Source organism: Heliangelus exortis, chromosome Z, assembly GCF_036169615.1.
Source record: "Heliangelus exortis chromosome Z, bHelExo1.hap1, whole genome shotgun sequence".
Taxonomy (NCBI): Eukaryota; Metazoa; Chordata; class Aves; order Apodiformes; family Trochilidae; genus Heliangelus; species Heliangelus exortis.
Window position 1 is genome coordinate 67,554,991 of NC_092454.1, and position 17,810 is coordinate 67,572,800.

The window sequence follows — 17,810 nt, forward strand, 5'->3', positions numbered from 1 at the left end:
AGATAATGTGAATTGAGATATGCTAGGTATAAGAGGGTTGTTTTAGTTTACTTCAGTTCTTGAAGTATGGAGTGATAAATAAAGTTTTAAAGATGCAAAACAAAGTTATTTGTGAATCCTGTGAACGTACAGCTAACTTTGGGTGTTCAGTAGGATGTCCAGTTTCTTCCCCTAAAGTTCTTATTTTGGAAATGTACTGGGTTACAAAATGTACGGAGCTTTGCCTTTAGGGTTGTGGAGATGCATGCACTCACCTTAAAGTATATGTATAAGGAGCATGCTATGATTTCATTTCTGTATCTTTCCTTTCATTAGTGATAATAGCCATCTGTTAAATAGGCAATTGCTTTACTATTTTTTGCTGTATTCACACTTCTAACTGTGTGGGGTTTATCCAATTATTCAACAGCACACTAGACAGTGGAACAGTTGTTGGGAGATTTGTGAAAAACACAATGTTTTTTTTTGCTCTAATGATTGTATGTGCTGTGTAGATCAGACTAATTTTCATGAAGGTTTGTTCCTCTTGAAGTGAAGTGAATAATAGCAATTATATCCATGCCAGAATCCGTTTTTTTCCTGATGGGTTGGGGCAAATTGAGTGCTGGGACATCTTAAGCAAGGCTTACCTCTGCTTTCTGAAGCATTTTCTAAACATGTAATAGAAGGTAATATACTGCTCTGAAAAGGTCACTGAGCACAGTGGAGGATATAAAAGGTGGGAGAAAAAGTATTTTCATTCCATGCTTTTTCTTGTAAAACTGTTTGCTCAAAGATGCACGATATGGAAGAGGTTGACAACTGTATTTTGCGTTTCATTTTGAAACACAGAGTGCTCTATTTCATTGTACCTTCTCAGTGTGTTTGATTTATTGAAGTTGTGTTTTACCACAGGTATACAAATTGTGTGGGAGCTTTCTTGGTTCTGATAACAGGGTCATCCCTTATGCTGTAAGTGTCTTCTTAAAAATGATGTCCGAACAGAATCTTCATTTTCAGCTGTTCACATCACTTGGACAAAATACTAATGTGTGAAAATGGATGCAAGGATATTGGATGCATCATAATATCACAGCATTATGATATTGGATTAATTTCATCTCAGGCCTTAGAGACCTTGTTAGTACATTTTTAAATAAATAGATTTCCTTTGGTACGTGACCCTTGCCATCACTTTTTCTGACTGCAGACTGACACTTTGTTCTCTTTCTTTTCACATAAATTGAAAATCCAACTGTCTTGATTTGCTTTCTCTTACAAACAGTCTACTTTAAAAATAAAGTCTCTGCTACAGGTGATTTTCAGCTGCTCAGTTTTGTGGTAAGAATCAACTGCAATAAGCAAACACTGTCAAACTATCTACATGCATCAGTACCTTGTATGCTGTCTGTCTGGATTGCATGCAGCTATTCTACAATCTTTAAGTAAAGATGAATAATTTTATAGTATTTCTAAAAACATTGACTTTCAGAGAATGAGTCTTTATGAAAATATTTTATAAGAGACACTGTATTTTTACAGAACAAAGGAAACCTCGTAAAGCAAAAAGCAAAAGGTAATCTGGCAGGTAAAGGAGAATACATCTCTATGTACTTAAACATACTACACAGCTTACTTGTGCTTCCTGTTCTGTACTCTTTATTGACCTGTATCCAGGCACTTGATGCAATACAAATCTTTAAAATAGCTTTAGTTCTATAATCACTAATTGAAAAAGTCTTGTTCCAGACCTCCGTGCTCCATGTTCTTGCTTACAGGTTCATAGATACAGTGTAGTTACCAGAAATGACCAATTGCTTGGTGAATAAGATTTTTGTGAAGACCATTTTGTGGAGTCAAGTTTTAAGTAACTTTTTAGATTCTGGCTCATTTTCTGTGGAAAGGAACATGGAATATGACATCTGTAATAGTATAAGCAGTGGTGGTTTTTGTACCACATATTCTATGTAAATACTAAGTGTCATCCCTGTTGCTGAGAATTCATGGTGCTCAGCTGTATGTACATGATTTTGCTCCTTCAGCTGCTATCATAGCTTTTGAATCCTAAACACTTTAGAAAAATGTCATAGTCAGGGAAGTGCTTGGTCCTTATGTGTACATAAGCCTTAAGTTGGAAAAACTGTTAGTGCTCTGAGTATTTGGTGATGAAAATGTAATGGGTAGCAGGGAATGCTGGAGGGGATATTTTAGCCAAAGTTCATCCTGGAATTTGTAGGAGGCACTGTCCCTGGTGTTTCTTTTAGTGTTTAGAAATACTATTTGTTAGTGTAAGGTGATCTTGTTGTGGTTTCGTTGGCCATCAGAAGCAATTATTGTGTTGATTCATTAACATTATTGGTATCTGTAAGGGATGTTTATATATATATATTACATAAAATGCAGATTTTTATTTGAAAAAACAAGTCATAATAAAATATTTTGCTGGTTGTTGTTTGGTTTTGGTTTTGTTTTTTTTTAATATTGTGTGCTTGTCAAGAGAAAGGCATTTTCAGGTGTTGCTTGTTGCAGAGTTGAGTGAAGGTCAGGCACAGTGCAGTCAATTGCAGTTAAAAATGTTCCTCTTGACCTGAAAGTGCCAACTTTTTAGGAGAACAGTGGTAGTTAAACCTCTATTTAGATTTGGATCTCAGTGTCCATGAGTAAAGGAAGCTCTTCCCTCTACCACTTGAAGAAGAGAGTCCCCACAGTGCTGGAATTTATTCTGATAGTGATGGAAAACTTGATAGAGTTTTTATTACCTAACTTGTCCTAGCATCATTGTACTTGTGCATGTAATTAAAATGCCTCAGTTGTAATTTTCCTGCTTTTATCAATGCATTCTATTTTTAGTGTTCTCATGAACATGTAGTCTTTTTTCATTCACTTCTTTTATTCACTTCATTCTTCTAAAATATAAATTTAAGGGTCCAGAACAACTGAACACCCCAAACAAACTCTTCAGGTACAGAACAACATGAAGCATTCTTCATGAAATATTTTATGTCAGTGTTAACTTTAGAATTGGCTAGTTCTTTTTTTTTTTTTTCTTTTTCCTGTGAAACAAGTTACCAAATGCATTGTTAACTCTGAATTACTGTGAGTATTCATTATTTTCAGATATGTATAAATACACGAGTTTCTGTAGAAGGCCTTCTTTCAAGTACAGATTGCACAGTTGCTTTGATATTGAGCAAAAAATTAACTTTACATGTAATTTCTCTGGTTGTTGCCTAAAACCTGTGCTTTGCAGTGAAGCTTAGTAGCATGCTTTCATATAGCAGTCTTCCAGGTGAATGTTCCATGTGCTGCATATTGGTTGATAGTGAACAATAAGTTAAAAGCATAGCCATGGGGAAGTGTCTTAAATTGGGACTATTCTAGTATATTATCCTAGTATATAATTATTCTAATATATTTGATTGTTGGCACTGTTCTTTTAAACCTTACTTACTGTAATGCAGTTTTCTGTTTGGAAATATCATCAGTTCTCTAAAGAATGAATTTGTGGAGGAAAATAAAATTCTAAGTATGCTTATATTTGTGTTTTTCTTTTTTCCCCTGAACCTAGTTGTATAAAACTGCTAAGAAACTCTGGAAAGTAATCAACTGGCTATAACAAAATTTTCTTTCTTCATAAACAGGTATCTGGAAAATGGAGAAAAGTTTGAACAGAATTCATCCAGTTTCTGATCCAGAAGCAACATATTTTCTACAAGTGTCATGGGAAAAAGATTTAGGCACTGGCTTTGGTATAATACTTACTGATGGTCAATGTGCATGGACTGGGACAGGTAATAAAGGAAAAAAAAATTACTGTTATTTTTTTCTCGTTTTTAAGCCCTTTTTAAACTGTGGCCCACAACTTGTATCAAAAACTTTATAAGCATTACCTCTCCCTGGTGATGGATGAGATGAGGTTCATGATCTTCTGGGATGGGTTCAGAGAGCTTTCAAATCTGGAATGATTGCAAGTTAAACCTAATATCAGTTAATGCAGCATGTTCTTTCTCAAAAATATAGTTTCTTGCAGGGATACTGGAGAGCACCACACAAGTGTTTTCTGCAGGTCATTGAACAAATGTGTCATGCAGGTTGCATTTGCAAATAATAGTTCATGAGGGATTTAGTTGCAGTTGTTTTTTAAATGCTTTAATGAAATCTTAATAATTAAAGGCAGCTGTATTTAGTACATAGGTATGTTTTTGAGAAGAAGAGAAAAGAAAATATTTTTTTCCTGGGCATAGGTTATCAGAAGAAAAAAAAAATAGTCTGAGGGATTTCTTTTCCCTACTCAGAAACCTGAGTAAGATGAATCTGTCAATATGTGTGTGCTTCTCTTATTCACATCTAGTTACAGAAGGCAAGATTAGTGTGTTTCTTTAGAAATGTGTGAAATACTTGATCAAAAGCCCTCTCAATGGCAAAGATAGGAAAGAATTATGTATTTTCCAGTATGTTGTAGGCATTTTCCTTACTCTTTTGAATTAGATGCCTATGATAAAAAAAGACATCTAAGGCATATATAGAATAGATGCCTGTAGCTCTATCCTTCTTTCTCCCTGCCCAGTGGACCTTTTTTCTCCCTTGTTGCTACATAAGCCAAGTTTTCAAGTAGGCTCCATGTATGTGTGTGTGTATAAATAAATATAAAGCAAGTGCTTTGTGTGTATGTATATATGTACATGTGTACCATCTATATATATGTGTGTGTTTATGTAGTTTCTGTACACAAAAACAAGCTTAATCATTCATTAACCTTCCTTGGAATAAAATTTATACCTTTTTTTTTCTTTCAGATATAGGAAACAAGAGTAAATTAAAATATGTCTATATATGTATTAAATCTGCTCCTCTTTATTACTTTTGACATTTCAGATGCAATAATGACTCAGAGTTCCCACACAAGAGACCCAAGTAAATACCACAGTTCTGTATGAAAGATTCTTCTTCCTTGATTTGACAGTAGGATATCCAGACTTTGTATTTTCAAAATAACAAATAGGAGGTTAATGTTGATAAGTACTTCAACAGGAAAAATGGTATGCTTAATTAATTAAAAACTTTTCTGATTGTTCTGATGTACCTTTAAAATCATCAGCATAAAAGTCTCAAAAAACTGATTCTTTAAATCAAATGTTTTTCTAAGTAAAAACTATGATACTGTAACTGGAAGAGGATACAGAAAAATACATAAACACAGTTCTCATTTATTGGCTTCCTGCATCTGGCAGAACAGCTTTATGATCATTTCCCAAAAGAGACAACCAGTGAAAGCAAGGTGACCTCACTCTATTGAAAGGCAAGAAAGAAACAATTTTGCATGTACACTGGGTACTCATCCAACTGAGAGAGCTTCTATTTCTTCTGCAAGAATCCTATCAATTCCTAATGAATGCCTATTGAGTTTGTAGCCCTTTGAATAATTTCATGAGGAGGCTTTCTTACCGTACAGATCTGTGTTTTTTATACACTCAGTGTTGTTTTTGATCATTTTTCTTAAGTTATGACATCATGTTTGAGACTGCTTAGATTCCAATTCAAAAACTGGGAGGAGTGAAAGTAATGGTCAGAAAATTCTTGTGGAATTTCTTGGGAAATCCTTTTTTTCTTAATATTTTTTTTTTTTATTATGTGGATTATTTTGCTTGGCAAAACCTACCAGGAAGTGAATGAGAGTTACTGATGGAATTGACTTTTATGTTGTTTTTATATTTAATGTGATGATGAAAAAAAAGTCCTAGGCATCCTATGTAAGGACACAAAAAAAAAAAAAAAGGGCAGGGGGAGGGAAGAGCACACAAATATGTAGTGTGATCTAATGAATTCTCTTGATACTGAGTCAGAAAGCTACAGATACATGTGTTTGTACATTTCTCTATCACTTAACCAATTCTGCTGGTTTTGTAAGATAAAGAAACATGCAGCATGGACAGCTGCCACAGGAGATAAAAAACATCAGTGTTCTATTAGTTTGGTGTTTTAATGTTCAGATTTTTGTGAAAAGTTTGTCTAGTTTTTCTTGGTCTTCAAATCATTGTTCTAGACAAATGCTTCTTTTTGCAAGTATTTCTGACTTTTTTTTTTTTTCTGCCTCTTTGCTTCAAATTTCAAGGAATTCCACATTTCTCCCTGTACTGTTTTGAGGCATTTAAGGGAAATCTGAGGAGATAGTGGCCTTTTCTCTCTCAACTCTGTCTAGCATCCTGTACAAGAAACAAGGTAGCTAAATAATAAATGGTTACTGGCTGTATCTTAGGATAAAGTAGAAAAGTTTTGGTGGTAAATTTCTTGCCATTGTTTCCTACTCAATTCTTGCTGTTTGTAGTGGATTATCAGCACTGCCAGATGAGTGTTGACTAGCCCAGTAGCCCCAGTTCTTCACTGGTTTGTGGACTTAGTATTTTTTTTTTTTCAGACAGTAGCTCTACTGTGTCATTCTTGATACGAACATCAAAAGTGCTGCTTTCAGTTTTGTTTTAAAAAAAAACAACCAACAAGGTGCAGCTGACAGTTGTTAAAGTCTCAAGCCTTTTTGATGACATCAGTTTCATGCTTAAAATAAGTTTTAAAAACCTTGGAAAATTACTTCACTACTTCATCTCAGCTTACTTGGCTGTCTTCAATGGTGTTTGGGCTAGGAGTTGAACACTTAGTTTTGAATGAGGCTGTGAAGAGCTGATAGCATGTGCAAAGGTTTGTGACAGTTTACAGCCTCCAGCTTTACATCACTGTAGCAATACCATGTCCTGTTCTGAAATTCATACCTGCCAGTCTTAAATGCATGAAAAATAATGCATAGCTCACTTTGACTTAGGTGTTTCTTGTTTGGAAGTTTCATCATATTTCATCATATACATATCTCATCTGTATGCCAGCTGCAGATGTCTCCGTTGCATAGGGAAGGAGACAGTGATGCAGCATTGCAGCTAAATAATGAAGTTTTGCACTCAAAGTCCTCTTTGGAGGACAAGTACTAGCTGGCTATATATGTGATCCTCTGTCTTGGACTCCCTCCATGTATTAGAAGAGGCTTTTGCATATTAGAAATAAGATGGTTGTGATGTCCGTGCAGTGAAAAAAGGATTGTTACGCTTTCATCCATTTCTCAATATCTCTCTCTGTGTTTTTTGTTCCCTCTCATAACAGATTTTTAAAACCCCAACTTGTGAGGAGGGCTGCAGCTTACATATGCACTGTTTAATTTTGTCTTGTAGGACTAAAATTGAAAAGTCTAACATGTTTTTCAAATGATGATCCTAAGATATAAACGCCTTGAATCTTTATTAGGTACATAATCTTTATTAGCACTATTTCAGTGCTGTAAAGCTCCTCAGTATTAGGCTGTACACAGCAACATTTATGTACAATTGTAGTGGACAGCAAAATACAGGATTCAGCAAAATTCAGGAGGTGTGCTTTCATGAAGAGTACACATCTCAAGTTTACAAATCTGTAGGGACATACACTTGTTATATGCCAGATTTCTTCTTGTCGGCTTTTTTCCCAACCCCTTCCATCTTTTCTTCCTCTTCTGCAATACAGATAACACAACTTAAAATGTAAGGATAGAAGCATTTTCCCCAGTATAGAAATATTGATTATGATTTTTTTTTAAATTTCTGATTTATTCTTCATGCATGGTCCACAACACTTATTCTTTTTAATGTATAGCGGCATTCCTGCAGTTTCTGGCATCTCAGATCTAGTAATACACTATGTATTGTGCCTTTTACTTTATGTTAAGCTGTTATGAGTATGACAGTTTTCCTTTTGTATAATTAAAAGAAGAGAGCAGCAGAGAATACTCAGTTATAAACCTTGCCTCATAAGGAGAACATGGAGAACTATGTGACAGACTTCAGCCTGTGATAGGACTGACATTTCACATTTTAGTGTGACAGAGACTTACTTGCTTATATTTATTGAGTTAAATTCCATTCTTTTCCTTCTTCTTTTCCCTCTTATACCTCTTCATCTCTTTGCTTTTTAGCTTTTGAAGGACTTCACACATTTTAGTTTCTGTAGGAAAAAATGGCTTTTGCTAGGGGATAATTAATTTATCTTTTTATCTGAGTGTACCTGCAGGCTTAGATGTTCCACAGAAAGGGGTCTTTCTCCTTGTGTCACTTTTTTCCTCAAATTAGCATTCTGACATGAGCATGTTCTTGCTTGCTACCCGCATCTCCGTTTTTCACCTTTATGTTTGCCCGTGTCTTAAAAAGAGAATAATAGAGTGGGGTTTTAGTGGCTGACCCACCTTATCTGATTTTCTGTAGACGTATGGTAATCACTTAAAGTGATTAGCAAGGTAGTATTTCTTTCTTGTGAATAGATGACCTAACCGATTATTGTGACATTTTATTACAAAAAAAAAACCAAAACCACTCTTAATTAAGTCTAAGATCAGTGAAGGCTACATGTTTTCCATATTTTGTGATATATAGAGAGGAGAACTACAAAAACTAATGCAAGGAAGGAGTGGCTGGGTAAGTCAAATCTGGGGTCAGCCTTTGGCTACAGTGACTATTGAGTTGGTGGAGTTCAAGATGGTGAACTAAAAAGCAGAATAAAAATGCTATATTTCAAGAGAAGTAGGATTTAACTCCTTCCCGGATCTCTTTAAAAGAAGAGATACATCTCTGGAGAGAAGAGAGGTTCAGGAGAGATGGTTTGTTTTGCAAGTATCACCCCCTCCAAGCTGAATAATGGTTCTTCTCACTGGAGCAAGAAATCAAGGTGGCAGAAGGCCTGTGTGGTTGAAGAGAAGCTCTTGGTTAAACTCATATTGAAAGCAGGTGGTAGAAGCCAGACCAGGGTGGAAAAAAATGCAGACAGTGACCAAGCATGCAGGGCTGGGGTCAGGAAGACCAGAGCCCACCTGGAATACCATTTGTCAAGGAATCTGAAGGTCAACTAGGACTTCTGCAGGCTAGTTAGTAGCAAAAGGAAGATGAGGGAAGATGAAGGTCTTATGCTGCTGAAGGACATGGAAAAGGCTGAGGTACTATTAGTGCATTCTTTGCCTGAGTGTTTGCTGGTTAAGATTTGCCCTCAGAAATCCCAAGCTCTTCAGATCAATGGGAAAAGGAGGAGCAAAGGAGGCTTACCATTGAAGGAAGATCAGATTAAAGAATATTTTAAGAAACTGAATGTACACAAGTGAATGGGACCTGTTTGGGTAAGACTAAGAATACTGAGGGATCTGGCCCATATAATTTTAAGGCCACTCTTGATTATATTTGGAAGGTTACAGTGATAATGGGAATGATGGTAAGGCTTGGAAAAATGTCTCTCCCATCTTTGGGAAGGGTAAGGCAATGGATCTGGGTAATGGGAGACTGATCAACTACAGAGAAGTATAATATTGGAGGAATAATCCTGGAAACCATTTCAAAAAATACTAAGGATATGATAGTGAATGGTCAGTGTGTATTTAAAAAGGAGAAGATGTGCCAGACCAACCCAACAACCTTCTGTAATGAATTTTCAACTAGCTTGTTGAATAAGGGATATGCAGTGGGTGTTTGTTTTGGTTTTTGGTAGCAAGGTTTTCAACATGTTGTCCTCTAACATAATATTTCCTAATGTATGGACTAGGTGAATGAGTGATGAACAGTGAAATGAATTGAGCTCAGGTAGATTTCAGTGTGTTATTGTGTGAATTCCAACTGGAGGCTGGTTATGGCCTTGTACCACAGAGATCAGTACTACTGACATCTTTGTTATTCACTTGGGTGATGACACAGTGCATCCTCTGTAAGTTTGTAGATGATGCCACATGGGAGGGAGGACTTGGTAGAGGATTTGGGTTGCCCTTCAGAGGGGCCTGGCCACATTGAAGTAATGAACTGAGAGATATATCATGAAATTCAACACAGGGGAATGCAAAACTGTGTACATGGTAAGGATAAGCCCCCAGCTTGTTATAAGTGCTTTGGGTGGCTGAACGGACACAGATCCTGCATGCAATAGGGTCTGGGGGTCCTGGTGGACAAGAAGTTGGGCATGGACCAGCAGTGTGGCCTTCTAGCTCCTCCTGGGCTGCTTGTAGGAAGACTTGCTAGCAGGTCAGTGCTGATGCAACATCCTTTTTTTGGGCTCTAGTGTGAGAAAGACATGAATTTATGGAAATTAATCCAGTGACAGCTTGTGAAGATGACTTGAGTTATACTAGGGGAAGTTGAGAGAGCTGAGAATAAGCAGCCTGAAGGAAAGAGAGCTCTGGGAGATTTTATCAATGTGTATTAATACCTGATTAGAGGGAGTAAAGAAGATGCCGCCAGATTCTTAATGACGTTCAGTGAAAGGACAAAAAGCAGCAGGCACAAATTGAAATACAAGACATTCTATGTAAATACAGGAAAAAATTTTTTTACGGGAACAACCATCAGAACAGATTGCCTGGAGAGGATGGGGACCCTCAGTCCTTGAAAATATTCAAAACACATTCAAGACATGGTGCTAAATAACCTTTGTGGCTGACCCTTCCTTGATCAGTGCAATTGGACTAGACCATCTCCAGAGATCCCTTCCAGTCTCAACCACTGAATCTGTGAAAATAAGTTGTAATTACTGAAGGTGCAGATTTAATCCAGGAATCCTGAAGTGCATGAGGATGTAACTATTCATACCAAATAATTATGTGTTTACCTCTGCTATGTTTTTGTAAGATGGATTGATTTGGTACATCTGATACTTCCCTCCATTGCAATGCAAGCTTATCTGCTGTGTCAAGAAGACTGGAGAAAAATGAAGCAGTTTGAACAGGTTCATGTTTGATTGAAATGATATTCTATTCTATCAGTATGGTTTCAATACATGGTGCAGGCTCAATCTTCAAATGCATTTGCATAGGGAATAAAGAGAGGTTTCAGGTGTGATAACTTTAATTCAACCTGTGAAGGTTCTGAGCGTGTTTTTTTTGTTGAGTATTGTGGGTTGATTTTGGTATGAATTTTGTTAGGGTTTTTTTGTATTGCTTTTGTTTTGTGGGCTTTTCCAAGCTATCACAAACTAATGCCCTTTTGCATATCTTGCTCTCTCAAATGCTGGGGAAATGGTAGATAGGTCTAAGAGCAGGCAGGGATAAATGACAAGCTAGAGCAGTCTTCCCCAGAAGATTGGTCAGGAGAGAAGGAAATCAAGTAAAGAATTTAAAATACTGGACTCATAGACCACACATTAAAGCCTGCATTATATTATATATACCATGACTTTAAATTAGAGTCTTTACTTTTATTTGTCTTTGCAAGAAACTCTGCACTCCTCATTGAGATCATTATTGTGATTAAGATTTGATCTCTGAAAGTTCTGATTAAACAGTACATAGAATAAAATAAAAAGGAAGGCAAATAACCAGAGGCCCAGGTGGTAAAGTCAAAAAATGTTTTTTGCTATTCATAGAAAAAAATGATGAAACTTGGTGAGCTGCCATTTCAGTTTGAGGGTTAACCAAAAGGAGAATCTGGAAGAAAAAAATGTTCAGAAGCAGAAAGGAAAGGCTATCGTGGTTCTTAAGGGCAATACATCTTTTATTCACCTTTTCTGTCCATATTTAACCGTCCTTCATCTTCAAAGGAATAAAATATTTTTTTCTCCACAGGCATTATATATGCAAACTGGAGACATATCCCCCATTTAGTGGTCCCTGAATGTTAACAGTAAAACATGGATTCTCAAGTCTCTGCACGTAGCTTCATTTGTAAATTGACAGATGTTTGGGTTTTTTTAAGGTTGTAGGTTAAAAACTTGGAAAACTGGATCAAGAATGTTGTGAGGAGACAGTTGCATCTGTTATCTTGCAGGGTTTCGATTACACACTTTCAAAGAGAACTGAGAGGGCACAATAAATCATAGTTAAAACATTCCACTCTTTGCTGTAAGGTTAGTGTTATTCAGAATAACTTGAGGCAAGTAGATTTGTGGACTGGTTGTAATAAACCATTTTCAGACATAAAAAAAAGGACAGAACTTAATTTTAATGAAAAACATAGCACTCCTGCTACATTTCCATTAGTGCTTGACACACTGATAGATGTCAAGGAAAGAATAGTCTCCTAGTATTTGCCTGCCCCTTAAGATGTGTGAGTGTGTCTGTATATTCATGTAATTACATTTATATGTTTGCAGACACTTTTACTTATTTTTCACGTTTCTTTCTGATAGTGTCTGAAGCTGAAATTTCAAGGGAGGCTGCTGACATGGAAATGAAAAGAGAAAAGTATGTTGAAGAACTGAAGAAAGCATTGATAGCTGGAGAAGAATCAGCTGGCAAATACAATTTTGCTGTTTCAAGAGATGAAGAAAATATGGAGTGTCACTTCTCCTATGAAAGAAAGCTGAAAGATGGCTCTGTAAGTATAGTTAAATATTTTAAATTGACTGCTACATGAGAAGGACCTTGATTCATGTCTGTATTTTATAAGGTTCTTTAAAATCAAATAGATCTGTGTTACATATTTCAGACTGGAAAATATTGTGAACTCTGCCATGGGCCAAACTAGAAACAAATTTGTGGTTTCCTATCAAAATCTGGTATCAGTAGAACTATTTCATTATTATTTTCTTAATTGTTACTGGATAAGGAATAACTGAACTGAGTAAGTTATTTCTCTTTAAAGTTTTGGATTAGTATAGTGATTGGATGAGAGGTAATGATTTTAAACAGAAACAAAACAGACTTAGATTGAATATTAGGAAGCATTTTCCTCTGAGTACTCAGACACTGGCACAGGGTTGCCCAGAGGATTTGTGGCTGCCCCATCCCTGGAAATAATTTCTTGAAGGCCACGTTGGATAGAACTTGGAGCAACCTGTTCTAGTAGGAGTGTCCCTGCTCATGGCACGGGGGGATTGGGACTGGATGACCTTTAAAGTCTCTTCCAGTCCAAACCATTCTATCATTCTGTGATTTATCATCATCCTGGCTTGCCTTCGTGAACGAAGATTTAAGAAGGGCTCTGCCCAGGCTTGCTGCAAGCACACTGATCTATACTTTGTTTTCTTTAAGTTTCTTTAAGCTGTGTGTGCCTTCCAGGTTGAAGCTCCAGTTCAGTATTAAGCTGTTGGGTTCCATAAAGCTGTAACTCTGCTTTCAATTCCTAATGTAGGAAGTTGGAAATTTCCTTTTTGGAATTTCTGATTTGCTTGTTTCTTCTGTCTTCTCCCTTCCTACTCACATAAATAAGGAAAAGTACTAAAAGTAAGATTCTTTTCAAATGCTAAAACATACTTTCTAAAGGACCTTTTTTATTATTTTAAATATTTTGGAAGCTAATACTAAAATTGTTTCCTGCTTGGAAATGCATTTCATTACAACTGGGGATGTGGTGGTTCTGTGTTGGTTTCTTGGCTGCAAAGAAAGGGACCCTCTTTAAGCAAGAAAGAAACAAGTACACTGTGTATCTGTAGGCACTTCTGGCTATGTCACATTGTGGCTTTTTTGTTAAAGCTTTTCTAGGAATGAAACTAATTTAAGGTCATCATTCTTGCTTTTACTTTTTTGTACTTTTTTTCCTTCTCTCTCCTCTGCCTTTCCCAAAGTTTTTCACAGCTTCAGTTGTTCTAGGATTGCAGTTGGGCAGACTGACCTTCCACTTGAGTGAAATAATTTGAATTTAAAAAGCAGTGATTTAAAATTGCTCTGATCCAACTCAAGGCACAGTTCTAAAATGATTTTCACTGTCATTGTGGGCAGAAAATTGTGGAGAGAGAATGAAGATGTAGTTGCAGATAGTGAAGAATATGAATCTATTTGGCCAGATTTTAAAAAATTATTTATTTATTTAAAAGAAACTAGCACAGAGTTTTTTCCAATCCTTGTGTCCAGGGATTGCTCTATCCGATTTGTTTTAAAGTATTTTTACTTCAGACCTTCATTATGTTAAAATTGGCTGCCAGCATAAGAAGCTAGCAGAGGTGTCTGACTTGTAGCAAAACAAACAAACCAAAACAAGGAAACTGCCTTCTCTCGGTTGTGTCAGTTGGAAATGGAAGGTGGAAATACTTTTTTCCTCTAAATTGGCAATAGGCAACAAATGCATATAAGTATTTGTTGCAAACTTGAGTAAATATTTAGTTCATATTACATGCATCTCCTTCGATGAGATGTGGAAAAAAATCACTTAAATGTCTCCCCTCTTAAGTGAACTGCTACTGATTAGCTAATGTTAATGTGCTTGTCTTCAGTCTTGACTTCATTTATGTACACAGGGAAAGAGAGATTCAGTAAAACAAAGTTCAGCTTCTTCTTGAGAGTACTTTTAGGCAGTTTTCTTTGTACAGTATAGGAAATCTCATCACAGTTTGGCTGAGGTGCCAAAAGATAGGTGGTGTAGGTCTCCCAGTCTTTGTTATCAATATATGTGTGTATTTCCCCAAGGCCTTATGGGCTCTATACACTTCTTGACTCTTGTGAACACACGGTGCTGAGTGCTGTTTAAAAAGGGTCTAGGTCAAAAGTACTATATTACAGGAGGATTAGAGGGTTAGGACCAAATGTTACTTAGGAAAAAAGCTCCTGTTTTTCAATGTCTGTGTTACACATGGTGTATTCTTAATACCAGACAGATAAAATATATACTATTCGCTGGTTAAGGAAAAACATCTTCATATAGGTAAGGCCACCTAATACAGGTTTCCATCAGTTAAGGCTTATGTGAAATTTAATGTATATGAAAACGTCTTCAGGTCAGTTTGGGAAAACAATAATCTGACCAAAGAAAGTAAAAATACAAAGTGTCCTGACTGTTACACATACTTATTGCTCTGGGTGTCAAAAGAGGATTTTTAGAAAAAAATGACATTTCTTGGGTGAAAATACACCTTTTTTCCTCCTATACTAAACTAATGCCTACAAATAGAATTGTCAAAGCCTTTGTCAGAATTACAAATATCTTTCACATGTATAATAGAATATATTTTTCAAACATTTTGCAATTTCTATTTGAAATGCTGTGGTTTGTATCTTTCAGCATCAAGTTATGATATTATTCTTGCTGGTCTCTGTACATTCAGAGGGCTGAGATTCAGCTAAATGTATATTTACAACAGCCTAAACATGACTAAAATCCAGTGTTTACCTCTTACCAATATTTATTTTTCTTGCTGGGTCTTTACATCTTGTGCTTAATTGTTATAAATATTTTCCCTCTCTTTTCATTTTTCAGCAGCTATATATGCACACAAATTACAAACTTTTCAGTCTTGTAAAGAACATTGTGGGGCTGGGGTGGGGGGTGGAAGGACTGTAGTCTTGTGTGTGGAGAGAGGAGAGCTTTCAATTAAACTGTATTGCATTTCTTTTATTAGATGTGCTAACTGCAGTCAAACCAAGAGAGAAGTTCATCTTTATGTTTTTGTTTAAAAATTAAGGCAAAAGCACAATCATTTTCCAGTTTTTACAGTGGTTTACATAACGCTACCTTGAAGCTCCCTACTCCTTCCTCTCCTAACCCTATGTATTATTAATCACCATTGTGAGAGAAGTCTATTAAATTATCAAGAATAATTAGAAGATTACTAATAAAGCCATGGTTTTTACAATTTAATGTATAACAAAAGGAGAGACTACAGAAGAGTATGCATGAAGGTCATGTGTTTGAATAATGAATTTTTATCCTAGTCTTAAACAATGTCATTGATGCTTTTTAGTTTTTAAACATTTGTGAAATGCATTGTTACACTTTTAGCTATGAAATGCTTATCAATTCATGCAACTATCTGTTATTACTGATTTTTAATCCGGTGATTAAAGGTGCATAAGAATAAATTTTGTACTCTTGGAAAAAGACTATAGTTTGTGAGAGGTTTATGCATGCTTATATACACAAAATTAATCATCTGAATAATTTTAATACAAACAACCTATAGCTGATGTTAATCACCAACTGTCACCTATGCCCATTTTGGCCTTTAATTTCCAGGATAGTTCTCTGGTGTAGTTCTCCATCCAGTCTGCATAAATCACTGCTTACTACAATAATTGAGAGTAGATGTTTTTCAAAATAATTTGCCTTTTTCTTCTAAGTGAGTCATAGATTCAGCTGAGTTAGATCCTGGATCCTTATTTACAAATGCTATCTAAGTAGCCTATAAATAATTACTGCCAGAAAAGTCTGCGAGATTTGGGAACATGTTAGGTATTCCCCAATTGAAATGAGCATGTTAAAATAATCTTAAAGAATTCACAGTGGTAAATTCTTTCAATTTATAAAACAAGTTGCTTTTTATTCTGCCGCCTTGTAAGGAAAATCGTACTTACTTGTAGATATATAGTCTAAATGAATAATCTGAAATAACTTTTTGATGCATTTTTAATTAACAGCAGTTAATAATACTATGAAGTTTACTACTTCGCAAAGAGAACATGTCTGAGAAAGCAAAAAAAAAAAAGCAATAATAATTTTTTTGTATGTCACATCCAAATGGGAGAACTATACTTCTACATCTGTCAGAATCACAGAATGGTTTGGGTTGGAAGGGACCTTAAAGATTGTCCAGTTCCAAAACCTTTCCATAGGCAGGAACACTGCCCACTAGTCTGGGTTGCTCCAAGCCCCATCCAACGTGTCCTTCAACACTCTCAAGGATGGGGCAGCCATAGTTTCCCTGGGCAACCTGTTCCAGTGTCTCACCAGCCTCACAGGAGAGAGTTTCTTCATTATGTCTAACCTAAATGTACTTGAAAGCCATTCCTCCCCATCCTATCACTTCATGACCTTCCTCCAGCTTTTCTGTAGCCTCTTCAGTACTGGAAGATGCTCTAAGGTCTCCCCACAGCCTTCTCTTCTGCAGGCTGAACAACCCGAACTCTTTCAGCCTGTTTTCATAGGATGGGCTCCAGCCCTCTGATGATCTTTGTGGCCTCCTCTGGTCTCACTCCAAGTGCTCCTTCTGATGTCAAGAGCTCCAGTACTATGTGCACCATTTTGATGTATCTGTTGATCCCTGTTTCTTGCAAGTATCTGCACATGCAGAATGTACTAGGTATGGTATTACTGTGCTTCATACACAAACAAGCTTGGTAAACTGATCTGATTTGTCACAAATTACCAAAACTTTCATATGATAGTGCATCAGAAGTTGGCGTTTAAAATTTGAAGCCTTAAAAAGCAGTGTTTACAGTGTTTCAGATCAGAAGTTTAATCATTGACTGATGTCAAGCAAAGGTGGCTATGTCACCAGTGTTACTTGATTTTTTTCACTTGATGAGTCTAATTTTCATCTTTGTAATTACTAATGTTGAAGTACTATATGTAATGTAATTTTTAGACACACATTTTTTTCAGAGGCATAGTGAATATTTAAATCTGAAATACTCTATTTTCAATAGTCTGTTTTTCTGCAAGTTTTGTTGGGTGTTTTTTAGTCATGTACTTACGTATTTGTTCTCCAGTGTTCTGACAGAGTGTATCTGTAGATGATTTTGGACTAGTGACTGGTAATAGTCACTTGAAGATGATAAAATATGTTTGATGCTGTATTTTGTTTTCATTCCTGTGCTAAGCTGTGGTATTTGAAATTATTTCTACCTTCTTTGGAGCAATTTGCTAAAGATCTGTTTCCCTAAAAAGTACAAAACTGTATTGGGTGGTCTATACGAGTGCAAATAAAAATAATGGAGGGGCGCCAAGCAAAGGAAAATGTGGGCATGTTATTAGAAACATTTCCTGATGCTGAAATTTGTGTTACTTCTGAAGTCTTTGTCAGGGGAAACGGAAGCCCTTCTGCTTCAGTCAAGGAATGGAAAATGCTCTATTTGGCATTGGCAGTATAGTACATGAGATGACTTAATAGGTGTTCTCCCTCCCCAAAACCTGTGAATCTCTGCT

The 17,810-nt window shown here is 36.1% G+C and overlaps 1 protein-coding gene across 4 annotated transcripts in view; it reads left to right on the forward strand.

The window, feature by feature from the left end:
* The window catches only part of XRCC4 (X-ray repair cross complementing 4), a 186,105-nt gene that overhangs the window by 18,105 nt on the left and 150,190 nt on the right, over positions 1–17,810 (forward strand). For all 4 annotated transcript variants that reach the window (XM_071731859.1, XM_071731857.1, XM_071731856.1 and 1 more), the window contains 2 exons: positions 3,621–3,770; positions 12,145–12,332. In XM_071731859.1, coding sequence (XP_071587960.1) covers positions 3,632–3,770; positions 12,145–12,332 — 327 coding nt within the window. In that variant the 5' untranslated portion in view covers positions 3,621–3,631. The remainder of the gene's footprint in view (positions 1–3,620; positions 3,771–12,144; positions 12,333–17,810) is intronic.